Source organism: Trichoplusia ni, chromosome 5 (genome assembly GCF_003590095.1).
Source record: "Trichoplusia ni isolate ovarian cell line Hi5 chromosome 5, tn1, whole genome shotgun sequence".
NCBI lineage: Eukaryota > Metazoa > Arthropoda > Insecta > Lepidoptera > Noctuidae > Trichoplusia > Trichoplusia ni.
The window spans coordinates 7,502,877-7,530,784 of record NC_039482.1 but is presented as its reverse complement, the minus strand read 5'-3'; the positions used below and the strand labels follow the sequence as shown (position 1 = coordinate 7,530,784).

The 27,908-nt window shown below is 34.9% G+C and overlaps 1 protein-coding gene across 2 annotated transcripts; it reads right to left on the bottom strand.

Moving 5' to 3' along the window:
• Positions 1–27,908, bottom strand: LOC113494290 (transmembrane protein 68). Of its 2 annotated transcripts, none has more exons than XM_026872569.1 (7): positions 27,645–27,908; positions 7,799–7,937; positions 5,342–5,436; positions 4,728–4,892; positions 4,163–4,356; positions 3,207–3,410; positions 1–2,914 (listed from the first exon to the last, which is right to left on the bottom strand). In XM_026872569.1, exons 1-7 carry the CDS (start codon positions 27,700–27,702, stop codon positions 2,726–2,728), a joined length of 1,044 nt encoding a protein of 347 aa, XP_026728370.1. In that variant the 5' UTR covers positions 27,703–27,908; the 3' UTR covers positions 1–2,725. The 2 variants fall into 2 exon arrangements, with proteins under 2 accessions (XP_026728370.1, XP_026728368.1); XM_026872567.1 differs by lacking the exon at positions 27,645–27,908 and adding an exon at positions 21,642–22,524.

Genomic DNA, 27,908 nt, shown 5'->3' with positions numbered 1-27,908 from the left:
ACTGACAAACATACATAGATATTTCCAAATAAATACATATTATAGACAAATTACACCCAAACACAGAACAAATGATGGGAACATCACACAAGTATTTGTCTGCAAATAACTGTCTTTATCCTCATTAGAAATAAAATTTAAGCGTTTTTAATAATCATTGTATACTAGAAGAAATATAATAATATTTCTCAAGACCAACTTAAATATTATTAAAGATTTCAAGAAGAAAATAATATTGACAATATTTTATACAATTATTTAAAGTGTACTTTGTGTCAATGGTGATACAAATAATCCATAGTATTAGTATATAAATTTTTCAGTATTTTATATATAAACATTAAACTAGGCAGGCGTTTACAACATTACCTAGTTATTTAGACCTATTATTTGACACGCATGAACATACCTTATGTTTAATTAAATAGAAGCTATTTTAGCTTCTACGACTGCCTAGTGCCATGTGTTTGACATGGGAAAATCGTCACGTGTCTCAGAGCTGGCACACAGTTCGCGAACCGTAACTTCGCGCGATTCTTTATGACATTCAAAAACAGACTTTATACATATGCGCATAAAGTGCGAAATAGTTTGACAACGTGCGAAAATTTTATTCATAACATGTCTGAAGTGTATACGGATTCATTTAATGTCTATTTTTGAGTGTTTATCACATATATTTGAGTGATTGGAACATAGTTAACGCTTATAGAAATAACACTTGTTTCAGTATCTAAGGGTCTAACAACACTACTTAAAGCAAGACGATTGCAATTGCGAAAAAGAGAAAACGCTATACAATATGTGCCGTCTCGCTTGCACATAACGCAAAGATCTTACTTTAAGAGCTGATTACCCCCTGGTCTATGAAATAAAGACCAATTTGTGACTCCATGAAGCTACAGAAATAGCGCGAAAAATATATATTCAAAGGTAACGAATTACCTTCGTGCGTGTTCGTATCACTTCGGCTCCGCTCGGGAAACACGAAGTCTGCCCGAAGCGGTCTTAAACTAAACATTAAATACACTAATATAATTTGTTTACTAAAATGCTTATTTTGTATCTTTGAATCAATATTAGGACTACTTATCTACATTTTGAACGTTATTTATATTTAAATATTTATAAGCCAAATGCGTTTTTGCACTAAAGAATATTCCATAAAAATACTATCGCTTTTAAACCATTTTGTTACGTATTACCTCTTTGCACGTACAACGATAGAAAGGCAAAATTGCGAATTAATTGTTGACTCGCAAAATGTCTTCGTAATTTTTAAACTATTGAAGAATTTGAAAAACTCTTTTATCACATTTGAGTAACTATACGTACTTAAGATATGTCAAAATTATTTATTTTTGTAAATTCGACTAAATCAAATTCGTTAAACTAAAAATCGACTAACCAATATAAAAGCTACAAAGGAATGCATTCATAATTTCTATTTGATTGGACACATTAAAAATATATTTCGAAAAAAATTATACACAAAAATATTTTTTAGACTAAATTAAATGTAAGTCAAATAAGATTTCTAACTCTCAGCAGTCAAGCGAAACTTAAAACTAGATTTATGGCTATTGTATGAAATGGCCAATGATGGGCTAACTTCACAATCTATGGTCAATGGGTACATGGCCATATATTCCCGTACCGCAGTCAAAGCCAGCGCTTAAGCTAACTATATTAATTAGCTATAAAACTGTAACCACCAAGTTTTCGTTTTTGGCCATTAACTTATAACTAGCCGACCAGGGCCACAATCCCGCTATTTACATATCCGATGAATGAATGGAAATAGGATTAAAATATTAATATTCATTTTTCCAACACAATATTGAAAATTCAGTACGGGGCGGAACACTCACGGTCAATACAATGAATTGGGGCCCTGATTTGTGAATCGAAACCACCTAGGTCGCCACCCAAACAGATACAACAACATCATTAAAATCGGTCCAGCCGTTTAGGAGTTTTTACATACACACCTACAGTAGTATTATAAAGATTGGCCAGTACTCGTAGTTGTGAAGTATCCATCATTCGTCATTTATTACAGATTAAACATTGAGTATTAGCCTGGCATTTACTCATAAGTTTTTATAAACAAAATGACTACACAGTAATGGTTTATAACTATAGGGATGTTTTATTAAATTCTAAATGCAATCTCATTAAGAAACTCATTTGTTTTCAAGTAAATGTGCACAGATTATCATAATCTGTCAATTTACAGTCGAAAGTTTTCTAAGGTGCCTATTATAGGTATTTTTGGCAAAATTGTCTATGGATCGAAATTTAAGTATTATTTACTATTAATTTAATTATTTTACATTTAAATAAATTTAAAATAAGTTTTCAGTTTCAAAGGCATGTCACAAAGATGATTCAAGTATATAACCACGTTGTTTTCTGAACTAATATACCTCCATCCAATTATTTCTTCTACCTTTTGAAAAACAAAAGATACGTGTTCAATATAATTCCATGATCTAATTGCCTAAATCAATTCTGTTTCATAAACCATGCCAATTGCCAACACCAAACATTTTTCTTTACAACACCTTGTACCATCTATGGCAGGCTAAAATTGCAAGTAACCAAAAAACACTGAAACATTTGGAGTTCAAGCCAACACTCAAGCTATCGCTACACAGCTACAGGCCGTTAATAAAATAACAGCCAAATCTTCACTAGAATTAAAAAAAAATCAGTCTCTTACTTATGATACTTTAGCCTTTTCGCTCGGGCTGTCTTTTAGAGTACCGTTCTGGCACTTGCCGTTGGTGACTGGCACTTCTATGTGTTTCCGCTTCTTGGGAATCTCGTGGATCCTCTCCATCAAGGCCTGGAGGATGCTGCCCGGGATCCTCTGGTGCTCTTCTACTAGTTCTTCAATCGCTGTTGCGACCTGAAACAAACGATATTTTGTAAGCGAATATTAGAACAATGTAAGTTTTGAAAAAATCCATAAAAATAAAGAAATCTGGGTTTAAGTAGTTAGTTAGTAAAGTAAATTAATTAAAAACCAAACGCAGAAAGTCCAAAACTTTTCGAGGTCTTCGAGAGAAATGTGCAAACTTACACAATAGGGGTAATGGTAATAAATACGTAAGTGGTGCATGGAAGCCCGGGTAATCTCAAGAAAGCCTCAAGTTTTACATTCATGAAAGAGGGAGACTTTAAAAAAATATCGTTCCTACCTTCTTCTGCAGCTGTTCTGGGGTAAGCTCGGGGTCGTAAGGTATGGGTTTCCCTAGGTGCGTGATGAGCTTGACGGGGAACCCGCCGTACACGGGAGCTAGCGGCATGCGGAACGCGGCATAGATCCGGAGCCACACGCCGCGCAACCAGCCCACTGTGCGGAACGCTTCTCTAACATTCTGAGTGAACATTGGGACTATGGGCTGTGGAAATACATCAAAATCAAGGTTTTATTATGGACTGCACAGATAGCAGGTTGAGGTCACCACGCCAAACCCACTGTGCGCGTCGTGTCGCGGGTTCGATCCCCGCGTAGGACAAGCATTTTTGCGAACAACGAATACTCGTTCTGAGTCTGGGTGTCTTTGCGCAAGTGATTTGTATATATGTGAAACCCCCCACGACACAAGGATTAAGCACCAAACTGGGGGGTCGTTTTTTTTTTAAATTTGAATAGGCCGCTTTAAGTGCACTTTCAAAACGTTACAATGATGACTCTAGTTGCACGGTTCCAAAGTGTCTTTCGTATGGAGAACCTCCATCGACTTGTGAATATAAAGATAGTTGATGATCATATGACATATGAAAATGTTGAGGAGTTTAATGTGTATAATTTGTTTAATTTGTGATTTAAAATATATTTATGAGCAATAGAAGTAAATAAAAAGTGCTTGAAAGTTAAAGCAGTAGAGTGCTCTCTGAGGTATATACTGCATGGTATAAATTGTAACAAGAATTGACCTGATGCTGAAAGTTCAATTATCTGTAGTGTTTATATTGGCAGTTCAAAAGCAGAAATACTTTTATGCCTTTCGTAAATTTATCGGAAAGACATTCCTTTTCAGCGAGCCAAGTGACTTTGTCTAATCAAATTAATTCTACCCTGTGTGTATGTAAAGTATAAATCTTCACCGAAATCAAGAAAAACAAAAATCAGTGAAGAAAATGAACTCACGACTTTAGCCTCCTGCGCGACCTTCGCGAACCCGATCCTATTCCGCCAGTTGAGGCGGTAGTAGTGGTCTCCGAACTGCGCCTCGTACACGCCGCCTGGGGATATCGCCAGGGGGTTCCCGCTGCGGAGGACCGACGCGCAGGTCTGAACCGTGCCCGGGATCACGCACAGACCTTCCAAGAGGGTCGCCCAGCCTGTAGGAGGGATGATAAAAATCAAAGTTTTTATTACAAATAGCAGTGGCTCTAGTTACACGGTTCCAAAGTGTCATGATGAAACAGTATTTTATGTTGCATATTTTATTAGTGAGCGAAAACCGGTAAAAATAACTCAAGACCGATAAAGTGCATGTTGGACTCGCGACTAACAGGTTTCCCTACAAATTGGCTGCAATATAAAGATATACGATGAATTGGTCACCCTTCAAGTGTATAGCCGTACCAATTGCTGCTAAACCAATTTAAATAAATAAATTAGTATCGCTAGTCCGGCTCACTGTTAATTATCTTACCGGGTAAATGGTTATAAACACGTGTATTTTTATAAGGTAAATAATTGAACTCACCAGGTATTTTGAACATGAACCGATCAGCCACGGTGTGTATATGCCGCCTCTTGAACAGCAGCATCCTGGCTATGAAGTAGTACATGTCTATGGGTAACGCGCCGTGGTAGTAGATCACCAGGAACGGCCCATCAGGGATGTTCTCAATGCCCTTTATGTCGTAACCTGGTATTAGGATTTAGTAAGAGCTTATTACAACTTCCTTAGTGTATTCTTTATCTACTAAGAAATTAATTAATACATTTAAAACATCAAAAAACCCACGTTTATGACGTCCAAGTCACTCCATTCAAATTTTATCAAAATCAGTCCAGCCGTTGTTTAGTTATAAATTATATTGTATAGTATAAATTGTATAGTAACCCTTAGGGTTACTTTAACCCGATTGCAGTCTGCTAGCTTATCGGGAAGTTGCAAAAATCTATACATGAAAAGCGAGTGTATAAAAACGTGGGAAAAGCTAATAAGTACTTCGTATTGTGAAAGCGCATCAACTTCCTTCGCACAAAAGCACTTTCGGGATAGTCCCTTTTGCAACTTGGAGCTGAAGTCATGTTAGTTAGCTTCTTGTAAAATAAATGCGTTATTATCCATATAATTCCCATTATACATACCATGCCACAGCCAGCCGTGCGCGTCCCACAGCGCGCAGACCGCCAGCCGCGCCGCTTGCTTCCAGTCTGGCTGCACGCCATCCACCACCTTCATCCTACCATAAGAAGGTTTTAGCTTTATTTTGGTTGTAACTTTCGAGTTTATAATCGGGCCATGCCTATTATACTCTCGATATGGGATACATAATGCCGTAACTGCGTGGAAAAATTGAAGAAATACTTAAAAAAATGCTTGAATACGTGATAATCTGAAGGTACGGTAATCTGAAGTCGGGTGAATAAGGGGATGTGGTATGGTTTCCTAACCAGGTTTTATTTTATTTGAGTCTTTTTGGCGATGTATGGTCGTGCTTTGCCTCGGAGTATGTAAACTTTGGCACTTCTTCGTGTAGTCGTCGTCGTGGAAAAAACGCACTGGAAGCAATATAATATACGCCTCGTATGAAAGCACCGAGAGTTCTAGAATGTTACTGTATTTTTTGAATGTCGAGATTGTTCCAAGAAAGAAAAAAATATTGGTTTTTTATTTCGACGAAATTTTCCTACAACCTAATAAAAAATAAGCTGTGCCATAAATATGGTACAGCTCAGTATCAACTGTCGACACAGCTTACTTACATAGTTGACCTAAACCGCTACATTCACAGATCTAGACACATAACGCATATAATAACTGTTTACTTGATTACATGAGTTCAGAGAAATTCGCGTCGCGCAAAACATGCAAGGGGACATCGTCTTTTAAACAATCCATCCATCGTTTTCTTGGTAGTTCTCTTCCTCTAAATCCATTCAGATGCTCATCACATGATTCTCATAAGTAATCTAGCATTTGAGCATTCATATTAACGATTATAGAAATGTCAGATAGAAGGGTTGGCTGCCTAACTCATTAAGTATGACTCTTTCAGTTGTCAAAGCGAGAGAGCGCGCTTCACGATGTAGAGCAGTGTTTCGCTTCCACAAACTTAACTATCAAACATTGGGTACTGAACTGAGAAGAGTAAAAAAGACTTGGAATCCAAACAACTCAGATTCAGCCTAATACAAATTCAATAACTGTTACCCGCTCAAGTCAATTACCTATCCCATGCGTTAATCCAGGTTATGAACTATCAATGTACCAAGAATCGTCTAAATCCGTTCAGTGTGTTTACGTAAAAGAGTGATTCATACATACAAATTTCGCGTTTATAATATTAGTAGCATGTTAAGCCTCAAAAATACATTAATGGCGGATACTAAGATTCTTTGAATGTGGAACTAAGCATTTGTTCGCTTAGTTTCTTTACTTCCTTCGTTAAATTGTAATCATTTCGATACCGCCTAAGACATTACCTATTGTAAATTAAAACAAAGTATGTAATATAGGGCATCATTGAGTCATACACTAGATAAATCAAAGCCTCATTACCCTCAATAAATAAGATATTAAAATCACAGCTCGAAAGCATGACAGACATCAAAGGAAGATCCAAGTTTATTAACTCAAAGATAAATTAAAAAATAATTGGCTTCGTACTAAGTTATCTTAATGCGGAACTATTGGCGTTGTGGGACAGAGCATCAAGTAGAATGCTATCTCGCTTCTTCAATTGAAACAGTTTTACTTTAAACATGCATGTGACTTCATAGTAGAGGTATTTCTCGTCTAATTATTATAATTACCGTCTGGTAAATGTCTGCGATATTTTGCTATTATCTGTGGAATAAGGTCTTAGGTTTTCGTTATCGAATTATGTTAATTGTCACCTCAATGTCTTGTCGCAACCAACGGCATTGTTTGTTTATTACGTGATTTTTGTTTATCGCGAGCTAAAATTGTTCGAGGTTGTTTACCTGACTGGGATCTACCCTACAAGTGGATGCGTGATCGTTTATTCAAAGCTTTTATCTATAATGTTTTTTAACAAAAAAAAATATGAGAAACTTCAAATTATAACTACGGAGGCAAACTGGATGATAGTTTACGGGACCAAACAACAGCTATTTTAAAGGTAAATTAAAAAATAATCAACTAAATTGGTTCATCCAGTCTGAAATTCTGAGACAGACAAAATACAGACGAATTGACAGCCTCCATCTTGTCTAAATCGGTTGAAAAACATTTCGGGTGTTTTTAACCAACTTACAAGAGAGAAGGTATATCATTATAAAGCATAGATTTATCATAGAACATTCTGGCCATTCTCTTTTTTTTCATCCTCATGGACACCTCGCTCCCTAGTGGGAGGGAACGGATAGTATCTGACGGTTACTGACTAAACTTGAACCGCCAGGCAACGTCTAACATCTAGCGCGCAACGTCAAACGCTCAGTCTAACGCATTTAGTCGGTACGTGCCACGCGGCACAAGATTCTGCCGCCGCATTTTCCATCAGTAGCAGCAGAATCTGAACCTACTACAAATTAAACTGTCATGGGAAGTTGTACAACCATAATTCTTCTAAATCTTACCGGTACAGCCTGTAGAGATGGAAGATGATGGCGCTGATGTATATAAGTACGATGATGACTGCCGGCAGTAGGAAGGTCACGATCACCGGCATCAGGAACCAGGTCAGCCATAAACTGTACTCCGTGTCCACGTACTCCACTGGAAAGGAAAGAATACAGCAGTTCAGGAGTTGTGAAGCAAGTAGAAGATATGGAGGAGATATTAAGTGGGTAGGAGTAAATTACTCATTTATTTCGAGACTTATTGCTTATATATTTCGAGAACAGAGTTAGCAAGACAGTTGTTTTTTACAGATAATGTTTTTCTATTGCTGCAGCAATTGAAAAACCAAGGTTGAGCCATGGTTTTCATGGCCGTAAAATTGTAAAAATCCTCAGCGTCAAGATTCCAAATCGTATTTCGCGGTTTTTATGGAAGTAGTTCTATTTTGCCAGCCAGGATGCAAACCAAATGTTACTTCAGCTGGATCAAATATACGAGTAAGCTTTTCAAATATTGTGAAATTTCACTTTTGGATAAGGGTTAAGGGTCTACCCTTATTACTCCTAACTTACAACTCTTCTTACTACATGTCTATCTACCAGTAATTAGAAGTAGTAAAATTATTCATACAATGACGACCTCCGTGGTCGAGTGGCGTACGCACCGGTTTCAAGGTGTCGCTAGCTCTGAGGTCCCGGGTTCGATCCCCGGTCGGGTCAATGTTTAAATTCACATTTCTACATTGTCTCGGGTCTGGGTGTTTGTGGTACCTTCGTTGTATCTGAATTCCATAACACAAGTGCTTCAGCAACTTACTTTGGGTTCAGAACAATGTATGTGATGTTGTCCGCATTTATTATTTATATTTATTTATTCAAAAATTTAGAATACGTGAGCTGAGTCACGGACACAGCTACTACATAAATAGAATAACTGCAGCAGCCATAAAAAAAAACACAGTATATTGCATAAGTGATAAAAAAAATAAGGTTCACAGTCCAAACTGTATCATCCCGGCAATGAACTGAATACAGTTATAGAATCGATACAAATATCAACAGGATGAGCGATAGTCGATGTAATACAACACAAAATAAAACGACATATTTTATTTTTTTACAATCATGGCGGGACATCCGGGTAAGTATTACATTATCTGTCTCATAACCGTCTGCAGACGAAAACAGTCAACTTTAAGTCTTAAATATATGGAATAAAGTTACAATTCCGTTGCGCGTTCGTCTTGTTGCACTATGGCTTGGTGACCCGAGCACGCACAGCGCATGCGCCAAGCATCGCTTCCCGCCTTCGCCATGTTTATTTATTTGCTTTATCTGTGGCCATTAGCAATTAGTTATGTGATTTCCTAATACGTGATTATTCAATATGTTTATGAAGATTAATTTTATCATTTTCAAGGGCGTTGACAGATAATTTCCTTAGATTAATTTTATTGCAATGTCTTCTATTTTCTTTGTGCTTATGTGCAATAGTTTACCGTATATTCATGTCGCAGTTTTAAATATGAAATTACCAAAAAAAAGCGTTTGTTTAATGACATTTGTTACGCTATTTGAGCGTATATTATGCTATTGTTTAACGTTAATACTCAATGCCGAGTTCCTAAACCAATTTACTGCACGTTGTGTCAAAATGTACATATTATTTATGAGCTTGGTACCTACATGGTATAAGGCTTAGAGCAAATTCTTTACTTTTAAACATTCAAGGATTTTATAAAGCTTAATGTTTTATTTTGCGAGATTTTGCAAACAAAGGAAATGAAGTATATCGTATCACGCGCAATACCTATTAATAAGCAAGTCGTTACCTTTCGTGACGCTAAAATCAGTAGCGGAAAAACCACGGCGTTTACATCCGAATGCGGTTTAAGCCTTAGTTATAATTATAGTTGTAGACAGAAATGAAACAATTTTACTTTTTAACTTTAGTTTTCACGTACAAACACAGAAACAGAAATTTTAAAATTAAATAGAGACAATAAACAAAGATAAGAAATTCATGTTTGTGTTCATAAATTGAATTGAAATTGTAATTTGACTTGGCCCTAATGGGCATCCATATTGCGAGTCAAAAATGGTCTGGACGCGGTGATCAAGTACTTTTTATTAAGTGTGTTTTCGCTGGTCGAGATACCGGTTTTGCATCGCAATTTTTATATAAATTGCAGTTTGAAATCAAAAGCAGTTTTGTAAAGAAGTTCGCCGAAAATTGCCAGTTTTAGTAACGAAAACAAGTTTCTACTTTCTTCACTTATTCTTTCGTTTGTCGTGCAGTCCTGATTTAAGATTTTCTGTAAGAAGAAACCGTTTGCGAACCTTAAATAATAAACATACATTTTTATAACCAAAAAGCAAAGTATTAGTCATCATAAAATAATAATTGAATGAAAATCTAAAATAAGTCTTTAACAAAAGTATAGTAAGTTCTATGCATACTTCAATCTCTCTTCCTTGTTATGAAACCTTATAAAAGCACACGTGCTGGTCGACATTTGCCCTTGAAAAGGTTTACTAATACGCACTAGAACTGCGTGTGCAAGTCAAACTACGTTCAAAGAATTTCTGCTAATCAGTGAGAAGACTGAACATTGTAAGGGGTGTTATTAAGTGACACAAATATTGTAAGTGGAAAAGCTTGGAGAGCGTATAAAGACTGGTAATTTGGTATTGAATTAGGTAGACCATGGATCGAAACATAGTCTACATATTGTTTCGATAAATGACTTCCAGGCGGGCAAAGCCGCGGGCAAGAGAAAGTCCCAGAAATAATCTTATCGCGCTATGTGAGACGTGTTGTAAGTTCAATCCCTGCGCAAGGCAACCGTTTGGGTTATCCACGAATGCTTATCCATAGTGACCATAGTATTGTGCATTTGATTTGAATGTTTGTGAAATCTAGTGGAAGACTTTAGAATATGAATCCTTTTTTTAAGAACATAATCTAATAACCAAATATGTAAAAATGTACATACATATTATCACACAAATAGCAAAATCTATCTGTATCATTTAAAATACCATTCGTATTAAACTCAATAACCAAAAACCAAATACTCTTAATAAATCATTTATTTACGAAAGCAAAGACAAAGAATAATCTAGAAACGAGATTACAGAGAGAGGCCACCTGCAAAACCTTAACAAGTTGCAAAGGTCGAGATTTACAAAAAAAATAATTGAATATTGAATAAATACGGCGATAGCAACCAAAGTTAATATAATTACGGATAACCCGCAATTAAGATAAACTTATTACTAAAGTGTACATTTATGTATTTCGTTATAATTATGAGAAAAGTTACGTAACTGATAGCCTTTGACTCGATCACGAGGGAGTGAATCAGTTCGGGCAGGAATGGATCACGTTCCCATGGACGAAGGACATTTTGAAGTTTTGAACCCCGGACGCTAAAAAAGAAGTTTCACGTGTCTGTGGCATTAGAGTTTCCGAACGTATTGAGGGATTTAAATTTTGTTTGTTTTGTTATGAAATGTGTGCGAGTGTTCTTATTTTTACATGTTTAATTAAAAACGGTTAAAGGAAAACCACACCACGCTACTGCACTTAAACCATCAGGTATCAAAGCCTTTACTTCGATGTCCATTACTTATCCAACCTTGCAAAGAAGACCCAATAATTTAAAATACTTGACATTTAAGGTAAATCTGTAATGAAGGCGCAAACTCCCACGTAAAGCATTCATAATTATGAAGATGGATCGTTTTATAATTGTCTCCTCGCGTGTCAGTAACGAGTGTATGCTTCGAGGACATCATCCAGAAAAGTACATATTAAACCCACAGCTGTGGATCTCGAGGCTCAACTACAACTGCACAAGTTAATCGATCACAGGTTAAGCTACCCTCGATACGGTGTCCGTGGATAGGTGACCGACTAAGTCATGACGAGTTAATCCGCGTTCCGGAAGCAAGTGGGTAGGTATCACAATATAATCGTCACTTTGTAATATCCACTTTAATTTTAAAAGAAATTGGTGCGCAGAAATGGATATCGAAACTACCACGTATGACTTAGCACCATCATCATGACATGTGTAACACCATCTCTTGAAGTAAAACTGTTGTAGTTGAAGAAATAGAAGAGAAAGAAGTCAGGGTGTTGATTTGTACACTTAGCATTTTTAAGATGAAAATAGTTTCTTTGTCAGTCAAGCATATTTTTGGCGGCAGAACGTACCAAAATATAATAAAATTCCTGCTGATCTTTATGCGGTATTCGACCTCAAATACTAAACCAAGAATACGCCACTAAAATTAGTTCATCCCAAATAAAGTCCATCGAATAACTTTCATGAACGTAAAGCAAGTTTTCGGAAACAGAGTTGATATCAGAAGAGGTTGATGAAAAGTTTTACTGTTAATTATATGTGTAATGAATAAGGAGCTGATGAAGACCTGCACTGAAATCATTTATTCTGTAAGTAGGATATTTCATCACTTTTACATGTCTTCTGTTTTTGGAGAACGATGGAGTCCGATGTCATTAAAAAAATAATCAACGTATTCAACAAATTCTACTTTCTTTCCTTTTTTAACAAATTTGTCCGGCACCTAAAGGTTTTTAACCTCTGCTTTCCCGCACACATTGGTTCCTACGCTATAATATGCATAAAGCTCATAGCTGAACCCTTGAATACAAACCCTAGGAACTAAGTTACACACAGATTTATTTACATTTCCGCATCAAAGGTCGATGGGATAAATAATATTATAATAACACAATGTTTTAAATAACCTATCTCAATGTTACAATAATAATAATAGAGCAATATAAATAGGAGTCGGTAAATATTTTCTATCACGTGCAAAAATAAGGCAGAATATTTATTGATAGTTTATCTAAGTGCACATTATGCAAGTCTTAGCCGTTCTTATGTAAACCTGTTTGTTTAGATTTATACTATATAGAATTTTAAAGGAATTATACTTTATACTCAACACTTTATTGCTTCCATAATGTAGTTACAGGTGAATTTTTGGTACAATGAACAATTATGAAAACTGCATGAGTATTTAATACTAGCTGTTGCCCGACTTCGTCCCCGTGGGTAGAAGATATAAGTGATGATTTATACCTGCTATCTTTTCACATTTTCCTTTGTATTTTCGCTCCTATTAGTCGCAGCGTGATGGTTTATAGCCTAAAGCCTTCCTCGATGAATGGTCCATGCAACACAAAAATATTTTTTTAATTTGGACCAGTAGTGCCTGAGATTAGCGCGTTCAAACAAACAAACAAACTCTTCAGCTTTATATATTAGTATAGATATAGATTATTGTAACAACAAAAACATACAACCGACTTCCAATAAAAAACTACGGGGCCAAACCTGATGAAATTTACTGTACAACAAAAAAACAACAAAATCGGTCCATCCAGTCCGAAGTTATGTGATAACAAACTAACATAAAAAATACAGACGATTTGAAAAGCTTCTTCTCCTTGTAGTCGGTTGAAAAATGCCTTCAATATTTCATTAATTTGTTTATTTTTATGAGCTTTGCCTGAATCATGTCATTGGAACGCAATAGTGTAGTTATATCCTCCAAGACAGTATAAAATTGGACTAAAACATAGGCTAATAAGGTAGGGAAAATGTATTTGCAGTTGTAACCGACATTCAGGCGAACGAAGCCGCAAGCAAAAACTAACTAAAATAACTAACAGATGGCCCCTGGCTTGCTTCCCTGGCATTTTGTCGCAGCATCATATTGCTACGCCATAACTCAGTACTTTACCAAACGTAAGACAGCTACTTAGTCACAGAAAAATAATTTCAAATCGAATGTACCTATTATTTTGGAAATAATTTTCTTCTTAACCTTCAAATACCAGTTTTGCGCATTATTAGTCAAACGTCGATACATCTTTTTGTTTTGTTTTTCAAATATCATGATGCAACAACAAGTTTTCCTTGCTTTTAGCATCTATAGAAACACTATACAGTCATAAACCATAATTCATAACATTGATTACTATACTACAGTTCGCGGCTCTGCCCGCGTCGTATATCGCTGCAAATCATGATTTTTTTAATGGATTAAAGATAACCCTATGTTACTTCTAATTACTCCAAGAACGTGTGTGCAAAGTTTCATGAAGATCGGTTAATTATTTTTCACGTGAAAGCGTAACAATTGTAACAAACAAACATTCACATTATATTAGTAAGTAAGGATAGTAGGCATAAGATATACCTACAGTTTCAAGTCGACAAAATATGGAACATATGTAGCAAGAGGTCTCAATGTCACAGCGGTCTATAGAAAATGTAATAATGTCAATTTGATTTGTGATAACCTAATTTTGTCGTCTCGATCCTGTCTAGACTAAAGTGATCATTGATCGGAGTAATTGATACAGACTGGGACAGTGGTACCGTTGTTTGATTTCGAGTGAAGGTTGTATAGAGGTGGAGTATACCAGGCGAGTAAACAAGTTAAGTTTTAGTGTCTCGTATTCAAAATGTAATAAAAAAGGTTTTATTTCAAGTTTTACAAGCACTTTTAAAACGTTACAGGAATTATTATGAAATGTATTTCTTATTGGATGGAACTTCATAAGTTATTCTTTTAAAAATAAATATATTGGTATACAGTTTGTCCTATACATATTTATTTATGTATGTATCTAGTATGGTTACTCGTCAGTCATAAGAGAGACAAGTGGACGAAGAGTGGGGAAATTGCCCAGAAGTGGGACATTCCAGATCATTCCAATAACACAAGTTACACCAAAAATTCCAATCTCGCTCATGAAAAACAGATTTATCCCTACATACTTGTAAGTTATCGTCAAACCATAATATAAATCATAATTTTTTATCTGCCGTTTGAGAAAGGCCGACCCGGAAGCTGTATACATTTATTGTCATCGCGTCACGTGTCACAAACGTGAACAATTAAACAATAATAACTGAAACAATGCTCGATTTCTACTTATCAAGTCATTGTTCTCATGGAGAGCATCTCAAATTACATGATTTGATCATCAAGTTCTGGATGTAGCAAGAAAAAGGATATGACTTTCATCGTTCCAAAATTATTGTTTAACAATTTTTCCCAACTTTTTACAAGCTTTTATTTAGCTTCACCTGACCCGTAGTCTGTTTGTTAAATTTAACCCAGTTCTCAGTTTTGTTTGAGCTGAAATTTTCGAAGAAAAATGCAATGTTAGCTGACATGGAACTGGACTGTTGATGAGGCCGAAGATGGGTATGGCCCTATAGGAGTTGATATCATACAACACAAAACAGTCCTTTCAGGCAACAGAAGTTCATACATAGATATTGTATGTACATACGTACATACAATATCGTATACGTTATCTGTGTAAATTTCAAATATCTATTTTTGCATACTGGCTATATGGACTCATGAGGAATAATTTGGTAACAGACGAACGGATAAAGGAAGAAAGGATATCGTTTTTATCTATTTTTACGGAACCCTAAAAAGCAAGGATGGCTTCGAAATATTTTGCTCAATAAACACTAATCACATTTTCAACATGCATCGCACTTTTTACGTCAACAAGTTTTCATTTTGGTCATTTTAGTGATGGTTTTAATGCAGGACTGGGTACGCCTTCTCTTTTTTGCATAGCAATTTGCATAGCGGTCTCTCACTCTGGCATACAGAAACCAATGCCTTGGGCGCCATCGCGAAATTATTAACCTCGACGGATAACAGTCAAGGCCAAAGAAAAAAATAACTCAACAAGAACTTAATTTAAATCACATATAATATTACGAAAAAAATTGATAATTGTGAACTAAATAGAAATCTTTGAATGATGAGTCACCGAATTACAAAATGCAAGATATTTGCATTATAAGCTTGATGTATAAACCAAAACAATGATATGAATATCTTAAAGCAATAAAATTGATAAAATAAAACATAAACATGATTTCTGATTAAAATTGTTTTGGAAAGAATACTAATCGATACTTTATTATGTTTAATGGCGAAAGTTTTCGATTGAGGATTTTATTCATTAAATTAATAGGACACTAGTGAATTTGATCTTAGGTCTGCCCTCCAACTGAATTCACATCTATACTAATATATAAAGCTAAAGAATTTGTTTGTTTGTTTACGCGCTAATCTCAGGAACAGGTCCAAATTGAAAAAATAATTTTGTGTTGAATAGATAGACCATTCATCGAGGAAAGTTATAGGCTGTATACCATTACGCTGCGACTAATGGGAGTGAAGATACAGTTTCATTACTTAGGTGCCTTGAAATAGCACAAGAGATAACATATTATTGAGCAGGGACTAAATATTTGCCTAATCAGAAGCTTTTTATTAAAAACGTCAAAAAATGCGAAAATTAGGCAAGATTTATCACAAACACATATTATGTAAGACGGACCCTTATCTAAGTGACATCTTAAAGTGTCTGCTTTTCTACATCATAGTTGACAATGGAAAAGAAATCACGGCATTCTGCCTTGCGTCGTTCTACAAAAACAAAATCAAACTATTTGAAGGTCAAATTACACTAGGACAGCACCTCCATTCGGCAACCCTTCACGAAAGGGCTGCATGGCCTTTTCATCATTTTCTTTTTTATTAGCTTATGGAAAATTGATGCTAATATACGTCCAAAACCTTACTTCTGTGGTCATGGATCACCACCGCTTTGAACGAACCATCTAACTCTGAGGTGTAGTATGATTATTTACTTTTGGACAGCTTAGAGTAAAACTATTTTACTCTAAGAAGCAGTAGGCCCCGGTTCCTTTTTCCATCATTACTTAGAAACCAGTTTGTTACACAGTAGGTATAATTTTCTAGTACAGATAGCAAATATAACGATAAACATTATTATTAGACATTGTGTCTTACGTGACATTGAAAGTGTTCACATTGTTTTTGCGAGAGTAAGTTCAAGAACACAGTTTACGAGATGATAACAATTTGTTTGATACCGCAGTTTTATTAACGTATCTTATGGCCTACTGGTTATCGGGCATTCGGTTTTTATTCAAGTGTTTTTGTTAATTATTTTCTAGAGAGTTTTTTTCATTTGTGAGTGCCAAACTGGGTATAAGCGAAAATATCTGGTTATCTGAAACATACGCTAAAGCGCCAGCGAGTCGTTTGCCAAACATTTCTTCAATGAGATGTTATCTTAATTTCAGAGAAAATTGGGGATTATCCGTGACGATGAGTTTAATAGTCCATTGCAATGTTATACAAAATGTAAAGCTAAAGAAAACAATGTATGGAAAATGTCTCCCAATGGGGGTAAAATGTAGGTCTAGATTCTAATATTTTTATTATCTGTTTTCGTCCCGTATGGACAAAAGCTGCCGGTTATAAGTCGAAGTTGCCATGGCGACCTATATCTTACACGGTTCAAATGCAGATGGCAGATAAGCCTAAACTACATGCTTTACAAATACAGTCAACAAAACAAAAATAACCCCGACTTAAGTGCAAACATGAAAAAATCTTAATTAAATTAAAATGATGCGAATGACTCGAAAACGTGTGACTCGACCTATAACGGGTCTTTTCTTTGTTTTAAAAATAAACAAGAGGTGACTGAACAGAATAAACATAAATATTTTCCGTTAGTGGGTCAAAACAAGGTAACTGGGTGTTGTAACGATTCTAGCTATTTGCGATGATTTTTTCCTGGTTAGGCCTAAAGGTTCTTAGAGGAATAGAACAGATTTTAAACAATTGCCGCATAAATTCATCCCGTATAGTTTTTTCTTTTGGAGCTGGCACAAAACGGTGAGCATCATAAAATATTATTGCAGTTTTTTCTTTTACTTTGCCAAAATTGCACAAAGACAGAGTGAGAATCACACTTAGAACAGGCATTCGAGAATCACGCAAAGGATTATCCTATATCGGATTGAACCTGCGGCCCGTCGGCGTCGCGTATACTTGGTTTGGCGTAGAGACCTCAACCACTCGGCTTATGACAGTAATGAATGTTAGAAAATTATAGGAACGTCAAAATATGCGATTCAGTGCGGGCCAATGTGATAAATTATCTAAATTTCTCTTTACCAGTTTGAGTCAAAAATTGCGAAGGATTACAAACTGTGTTATAACTACCGAACATTCTGTGTTTTCGTTTTACGATGGCAACTTCTCCTATGATAATTTAAAAGTGCTCTCAAGATTAATGAAGTACTGAGAAAATAGACTTGATATCGATCATCGTCTAGTTAATGAAGTAGCCATTTTGATACGATTACCTGATACTAAGAAATACTCAGGATGTGTGTGGAAGGTTTTAATTAAATCATTTTGAACAGGATTAGGTTATAAATATGATGCTTGCGTGTTGATCATATCTCAATAGGGCAAAGACCTTTTAAAATATATTTTTTTTCGGAAAATCCCTACGGTATGTTTATTACCGCTTTGTTTATTGAATTGGACAACGTTCTTCAGAAACGTTACTACAGGAAGCCAAATGTTTTGGAGCTTCCTAATTTGGCTTAATTATTTCTGGGCGGAATATTTTATTTTTACGAATAAACTAAAAGAAAAGAAGACTTTGTTTCAAAAATTTTGCGAGAGGAAAAGAATCTCGCAGACATATTTCAGAACATGGCGCTGAAAAAAATGGCGACTAGAGGTACCAAGCTGTCTTTGTAACTATCAAATGAGATGTAGACATTGAAATGTATCCTATTTTATAAGCGGCTGCTAACTATCATGATTTCTGACAGATTGGAAATCCCTTTCGGATGTGCTTTTTGTTATGATAAAGTTTACTGTGAATGACGATAGAAAGATAGAAAGGTATGGAAGGAGAAGACATGTTGCGCCGACCCCAAATAATAATTGGGATAGGGGCAGGGGAACGATGATCATGAAAGTTTACTATAAATCAATTATACGTATAAATGAATAGTCGCATAAATATGTATGTACGTATGAATTTACCGGTCAGTAATATCGTTATTCGTAATGCTGACATCGTACTCCATTGACACAGTTATTTATTATTTATGTAATTTTATTGTGGACGACTTTGCGTAGAACACGTGCGTTTAGCATAAATAACGTGATTTTAATATCTGTCAAAAATGTATTAATAAGATTGAGGGTTGAAAATTGATCTGAGACGCTAAATATCAATGCTGAGATGACGAGTAGAAAATTGGATTGAAAAAAAAAAGGTGTCCCAAATGATTGGGAACATGGCAAAGAAAGGATGAAGTATAGTGTTTATGTTACCTACTTTACGCAGCTTTATAATATTTTGTCTCACCTATATACTATAGACTAGCTGTTGCCCGCGACTTCGTTCGCGTGGTTAGAAGATATACGTTATGATTTATATCTACCCTGTTTTTTCCACATTTTCCATTGTATCTTCGCTCCTATTAGTCGCAGCGTGATGGTTTATAGCCTAAAACCTTCCTCGATGAATGATCTATTGAACACAAAAATAATTTTTCGATTTGAACCAATAGTTCCTGAGATGAGCGCGTTCAAACAAACAAACTCTTCAGCTTTATATATTAGTATATAGATTAAAATATACATATGTTGGTTGAGAACAATCACCACTTCACTTTTTCACATGAACAGTTGCAACATGCGTATATTTTCAGCCCGGAAAATCGATACTCAAGCAATTTTCTTATTCATTCAGTAATATAATGCAACATCTTTAGCAATAACTTGATGTTGAAAACGTGTCCCCTATCTTTCGCTTTAAAAATAAACGGATATATCCAGATAGACTATATTTTTATTAGTTTAGATAGGATATTACATGACATATGATCTTAGGCACAAGATATGAATGAAACAACGTATGATGTAACTATTATTAATTTCTTCTTGTTTCTATACGAATTATTAAGGAAAAAGTTGGAAAAAAAATACATGGCGGGAATTATTTTCCGAAGAAAGTAACAAAGACAGACTCTTCATTCAAAAATGGAAACGTCAAGTTGACACTTAATGTCAAAGTTGAGTAAAACTACGTAAAAATTGGCGCGAAGACTTTAAAACACAGTTTACGATAAATTAGAAAAATGTTTTTATGCTATCAATTAACAGCTATAAACCTAACAATTTACATGAACGTGACATTTAAACGGTACTAAATGTCATAGTTAAAAAAATGGCGCGCAAACGTTTCCCCTAACTCGTTCCCGACGATGCGGGACTACGATAAATTGCATTTAATGTGGTAAAAAATAGCAGACAGACTGGCTGTTACAACCGGCTGGATACACCTGCCGACTACTGGACCCCACAACCCTAATATTATATTAACAAGAAGCTATTAATCTAGGCATCTAGGCTGAATGCACAGTTCTCTGCCAAGAAGATGTTGGAAAAGTTTTTGTTAGAAATTTAATAGTTAGTAATTAGTTTCATGTGATTATGATACACATAATATGTAAAGGTTTCAGTTTGGTAAATTTTAAACGTAAATTCATTTGGCTGAACGTTTGACACATGTTTGTTTTGATAAAGTCAAAATATGCTTAAAATCGATTAAAAACTGAGACGATTTGCAATGTTGGTATAATTCTTTTCAGTTCTTGTCAGTCCTAGATCCAATAGAAGCCAAAATGAGTAGGCGTGACGTGACGCGGGTACGATTCCCGCCTAGCACTAACATTTTTGTGCTCCACAATTCTTGTTGTTAGTACCCAGACTCACAACAAGAATTGTGTATTTGACTTAAATGTTTGCGAAAACCCAGCGACACAAGGATTAAATTCCTTAAAGCGAAAGTCGTATTGAAAAATTGTACAAAAAATTATAAAGACGGAAAGTGAATTTTAGGTTTAATGAGGTATATCAAGATCAACTAAACCGATTTTAGAAATGATTTTACTAATAGAATGCCTTACTGGTACTGACTCGAATTATAACACCCAGTGAAGTTGCCAAGTATGGTCATTAAGATAATTAAGATGAATTAGCTAATCCAGCTTTTCTTGCATTAATAAATTAATTAGTTAAAATCAGCTTTACTTGCTTCGACAAACTCACAATAGTAAAATAAGTGTAAGTTGTACGATTCTTACGAAACTAAACGTGCAACTAGAGAAATTATTGTAACGTTTTAAAAGTGCCTGGAAAACGGCTTATTTGAAATGAAAACTTTTGATTTCGATTCAGTATTTTTTTTTAGATTTAATTCTGTATCTCTTTATCCCTTGTTTTTTGTTAGACTTAAGAGAAAATCCCAATTTTACAAATTCTATATTTAGACATAAATATTACCATCAGGAAAACGTTACCGGTAAGTAATAATGTAACATTATATATTGTAACCTGAATTTAGGTCTAGAATGAGGAAATTCGCTAGGTCTTGTGGTCACCTCAAGTAACATACTGTGCAAACTAGGTGTCTAGTTAATCTATTGTTAGCCAGACTTCTTTTGTTATATTTTTTTTTGGTTTAATTTTTGTTTTCCCACAGAAAAGAAAGTAGGTTAATTTATATGTTTTTTTTATCGTACGTTTGGTGAATTTGATTTTTAATGGGTTTTTTTATAAACTTAATACAGATTTTACGGAACAAAATGTTTTCACATTTATCATAATATTTTTATTTTACGAGACATACTAACTTTAAAGGTAAGTTTAATAGAACAATAGATATTAAACTATCGCAAATATTTTAAACTATCGCAAAAGTTATTAAAATAAATTTTCCGTAATATTGCATATTATACGATTTTAGTACACCAGTCCATGTGTTGAATTTATAATAAAAATTTAAAATGATTACTACAACATGACACACAAACAAAAAAACAAATGACACATCAGTTTAAAAAATATAGGTAAAGAAAATACATACAACAAAACATGCCAAGGTAGAAGCCGGCGATGGCGACGGCGACCTGCACGACGTCATTCCTCGTGTCGTGATCGAACTTCTTCAGCAAATCACTCATGATGTAAGCTTTCACTGGCCGCGCATCACACCGACTCTTCACCATCTTTCCAAAGCCCTTATCGATTTTCATAAAAAAAAATAAACCGAATGCACCGATAACCCGCCGACCGATCGATACTTAATTTGCATACAGAGGTCGCATGCTTAAAAAAAATAATTAAAAAAATATAATTTGACGTTTGATTGACGCGATGTCTCGACTAAGAATGATATTGAAATGAAAGCATACAGCCAGCTGACCCTAGCATTATCTATGTACGAAGATAGACAACTATAATATTGTTTATATTTTTTAATTTATGTACGTTCGGGACGTGTTGCGTTGATGGGATATTTTTTTTAATGGCGTAAACCCGTTGCTCCCGACTCGTTTCCAGGCTGACTGGTAAATGTCAAGTTTTTGTTGCGTGCGAGCATGCCGGGCGGTGTTGGACATTCGAAGTCCATTGATCGATTATTAATTACATTCATTGAGGTGACAGAGAAGCTATGAAGCTGATCCATACATTTTTAATTATAATTTGTTAAGCAGAAATTGGACACAACGACAATGCGACTTCATGCTAATCCACTTTGTCTGGCTAATGTACCCAAATAAAATGCAATTTCACTTTCTTTGACCCCGCATTTTTATACTGTTTATAAATAAATTCATTGCAGTTTCGGTGACGTATTTTGATGGTATTTACGTTATAATTTTAAGTCATGGCCGACGGCTTCATCATGTACGAATATAAACTCACTTTAAAAGCTGAGAAATCGTGAAAAGACCTTTGTTCGAACTAAAAACCATTGTAATTATGTACATATTTAGAATCATAATTTCCTAGTTTCTTATACCTAATGGTGACCTCTTTACCCGACTGCGTCAAGTTGTATCCTAAAAGTATCTTTGTCATCGTATTATAATATTAAATAGTAACAAAACTTTTGACCTAATCAAAAACAGTGCAAAGTCATAGACACAGACACTAAAAAAAATAAACAATAGGTGATAGAGTTACTGTTTATGGTACCTATACTTCGAATAAGTAGAAGTTGAAGAACCACTTTTTTGGCGTAACGACCACCCAATGACGCATAGACATTGACGTAAATAAAATGGGATATTACAGTTTTGATATAGAAAAAAAATCTAGACGGAACTTTTTTGTATAAGTACTTATTAAAGCCGTTAATATAAAGAAAGAGGAATGATGCAAAGACTTACAAACAAACAAAGAGAGGCTTATGTCTAGTATTGGGTTATTCAATTCTGATAAAGATGATGATGACTTATTATTTAGCTTAAATAACTTAAAGTTAGTCTTAAGTGACGGATACTAACGATCAATGACAATTTATAGCTTTAGCAACTATTCAAAGGCCGTGGCTGATTAATAGCTCAAAAATCTGTTCTCAAATCCGATGATCACGATTATGATTCATTCATCGAAAGACTGGACTAACAGCCAATGACAGCGCTTACTTGAAACTTGACAGTAATAATTAAATGGGGATGGTAGGACTACAACTGAAAACTATCCTGTGTTAATCCTGATTATAACCTATCTGTGTTTAAAGTTTTGTCTAAATCCATTTGGTGGTTTATGCGCTAAAGAGGAACCCTCATCCGTACATCCATAAATACAAACTTTCGCGTCTATAATATAAGTAGGATTTTAAGAGGAGGAAAATAAACCGAATGCAATACCTATCCTTGTTATGTAAGAACATAGAACACATTTTCCTTCATCACAAGATATTTATTCTTAGCACACACAAGAACGATTAAAGGACACAATTTACCTAGACACAAAGCTTGTTGCAGCATTGCGTGTTCATGATCACTTTGGGATAAATGGAGAGGTAATGCAGACTAAAATAATAATAATATTCCAGAACTTTCACACAGCGCCATCTAGTCTCAGATTAAGCAGAGTGTGTATTATGAGTACTAGACAACTGATAAACATACTTATATATTTCTAAATACATACATCTATATTCTATATTTATTATATAAAGCTGAAGAGTTTGTTTGTTTGAACGCGCTAATCTCAGGAACTACTGGTCCAAATTGAAAAATTATTTTTGTGTTGAATAGACCATTCATCGAGGAAGGCTTTAGACTATAAACCACCACGCTGCGACTAATAGGAGCTAAGATATAATGGTGATGATAAAAAGGAAACTGTGAAATAAACCGGGCAGGTATACCTAAATCATAACTTATATCTTCTACCCACGGGGACCAAGTCACGGGCAACAGCTAGTAATATATATAAATTAAACCCAGACACAGAACAAATGATCGTGCTCATCACATAAACATTTGTCCTGGGTGGGAATATAACCCACGCCCTGCGGTATATCAGCCAGGGTCACGAACCACTAGACCAACAGGTCCGTCCAAAAGCTATCTGGGAACCAAATCCGCTATTTACAGTTGCCGATGAATAGATGGAAATTGGATTAAAATGACACTATTTGTATTCTCCTAAGCATGTAGTGAAAGCAGACTGGTTTTTTGTTGTCAGTGCTTTTAATAATTGGTGAATGATGTCATTGCACCGACGTGTCCCTACCACAATAATCCCATTCTTGCATTGCTACATTTTTAATTAAGCAATCCATCTAGAAACTACTATTGTGATAATAACTCTACTAAAACTATCCTACTTTATCTTCACGGAATATATGAACTAACACATCACCCGATATGAGTAATCTGTGAGTTTGTTAGAAAGTAGATAGAATGCGTCAGTTTCTTAAAACTACGTCAAACAACAAGTTGGGTCCAAAGAGCCAAGCGATAGCAGGTTAGCATACGTTACTTATGACGTATTGAAGTAAAAAGATATGTTATTCTCATTATTTTAGGTATAGCTTCCTGGGTTCCGGATTCAAAGAGATGTTGTCCGTCATCTGTCCGTCTGTCCGTCAAAAGGCTGTGCTAGCTAATTTTCACAGATGATGTGTTTTTGCTGCCGGTATACCAATAAGTACTAAAAATAAAGATCGGGGTTAAGCAACGGTTATTACGGTTTGTTTTGTTGGTGATGATAGGATTTTGCAAAAAGGAAAAGTTTATGAAATCAACCAAAATTTCTAAGTTGCCGAAACATAACGCCATCTAGTCTTAAAGTAGGTACTAGACAGCTGAAAAACATACTTAAATATATCTAAATAAATACTTTAGTAGTTACTTGCAAATAAATTACACACAGAGTAAGAACAGATGATTTTGCCTTTCATACAACCATTTTACCTGAGTGGGAATCGAACTTAGGGCCACTGGTATAGTAGTTAGAGTCACTAACCTATTGGTTCGTGACTCACCAACAGGCCTACCTTTGTCGCTGCATAGTACAATCAAATAGTTATTTCATTTAAAAACAGTTTTTTTTTAAATAAGATCATCAATTCCATTTGTTGCAACTGTCACGATTTCTGCTGAACAAAAATCACAGCCACAAACTACAATCGATGATAAAAAAAAATCATTCAAAATCAAGACTTTTTCAACAATTCAGTACCTAATTAAATTCGCAGCGGTAACGGTAACAGAACATTATACAAGTACATAATACACACATCAACAAATTGTGTGCAGTGTGACATTGATCACGGTCCATCGACCGATAGACAAGACTAATTGCTATACGACGCTATGCAAATGTACGCGCAATATGATTTTAGAATCTTCTAGAATTAACATCATTCATATCTTATCTTAGGGGTAATTAAGTTCTTAGGATGGCTGGAAACGAATTGCTTAGGGATTCGGATAGGCTGTATGAACCTGTGACATGTTGTAAACGTTTTCTAGGACAAAGGTTGCCAGATCAAAAAACGAGACTTGCAAAATTGGCCGGACATTTGGGCTCAAAAATAGGACTCGGTCAGTGTTAACTGGCATGGCAAAAATTGGTTGAAATCAAGCTTTTTTTATTATTACAAATACAAATTCGAAAGCCAAGTCGACCAAATCTTTACAAAATCCGTTAATTTTGCCGGATACGCGATCACAAAGCCGGCTTTATCCGGACGCCTGTCTGGGGGCCTATCACCCAAAGCTTCAGGTATTGTAGCAATTGCGGAAGTGAGACAGGGCGCTTGATTGTATAGTGAGCTGGCGAGATGTCTCTCTAACATCTTACCTTACGAAAGACCAGAGAACTTGTCTAAACCTAATACATTTCAAACAATCATAGGCTTATTTTTATATTTAACAGATCTCGTATACGCTCTACTAGATGCATTTACCCGCTGCTTTAACGGACTATTTTACAAGCGACACTAGCGCCAAATAGTGCAGTGGCACCTGCTGAAACTACATCAAACGAGGAAATTCGTTGTCAGAAAATTAAATTACAAAAATCATTATAATTATCATCAGACAAAAGTACATGATGAAGCAGTTAAACTACGTCATTCATCGACTCAGATAACACTCGATCGTAACTTAATCGTAAGCCGATTTCCATTCATTGCATTTCAGAAAAAGAAATAAAATCCACTATATTGACGGCCTATGTGCTAGAAGACGCCATTAAAAAAGCAGGCAACGGAGTCTAGACATTCAGCCATGCTACCGCCAATACACTGTACTTACTGAAGTCAGAATCATAATCCATCATCCATAACAAGCCACTATCATAACGAAAAATCGTTAATGTATCAGTATTCCTATTTCAATATCGTCATACTGACAGCAGAAATGAGTATCCTTGAAACATTTTTTTTGTTTTTTTTTATTCTAATTCTAATTTTGTTTTTTTTTTCTGGTTGGATACACAGTGTATTCGAAATAATGTATTTAATATGTATCTGTACCAGTGTTATTTAAATAAATGAATGTAGATGACCATTGTTAACATTGATTATGTTAATACTAAGTTTAATACTTCCTTAGCTAACTAAACCAAAGTTCAATGTATTGGCCTGGTTGAAGGCAGTCAATTGTAGGTATAAAACTTGATTACAAAGTTACTTAGTAAATAAAGGTTAGACCTAATGTTTTTTTAAGGAAAAAAGTAACTACATAAATAATTGAACATAAAGGAGCCAAATAAGATATACCTACCATTTCTCAGCAATGCAATATATAACTATTATGAATTAATAATTTTACGATTCAATACATAATTTTGATTGACAGACCTTACAGTCAACATACCATTAAAAGCATATTTACATTCAATGTTCAGTGTCCAAAACTGACCACCTTATCACGATGAATCAATGATTGACAAATAAGATAAGTTTAGTAACAATCTATATCACACTCTTATGAGTACTTTATCATGTGTTTTTAGCAAGGTAGCACCTGCTTAAATGTAACCTCTTTAGAAAGGGACTAGCCAGAGACTTTTTTAAAGTCCATGTTTTATACAGACTATAGAATCTTCTTATACAGCCAAAATGCTGCTATAGTAATGTTTTTATTCATGAATGTTTAATATTAACAGATATTGCCTTTTAACTTGAAAATCATGTTCACCTTGACCAACTTATTAGGCAATCAGTATATTTGGTATAATTTTACAATACCCGTGTTATGGTTTAGTTCAAATTATTTATTATTTATTTAAGTTTCAATACATAGAAATTTGCCTTTATAAACTTTTATACTACACTACATTATTTGCATTAAAGGATAGCTTAAGTAATATTTCATTAAAAGCCATTATTTCCACAAAAGATTTTTAGGTAGGTAATTGTGATGCAAGATTTGATTTCCTCCGCTGATTAGAGCATAGATCACAAAGAGGTAGTAGGTACGTATTATTATCTCGGAGTTTCATCCAAGCAAGTTTTGCATATAAAAAAAGGAATGGAAAAACACATGTACAAACAAGATATGTACAATTCCTAAGAGAACATCACTTAAGTACAAGGTCAATATTAAATACCACTCACCGATTATATCATATATACTGGCCGTATAATTATCCATAAAATACGAAACAAAACCCATTTTAAAAACAGCTGATCACACTTAAAAGTAAATAAACACAATACTGTTAACGTTCACTGAGGTTAAACTTGATATGAAAATAATACTTTTTAAATTACGAAATACTGCGCGCCACCAAATATTGAATTACGCTTTGTTTTGCTTATTTTTTCATTGAATCGTCAGCGATTCGCAAAATTGCAATATCTATCAATAATGACATATTG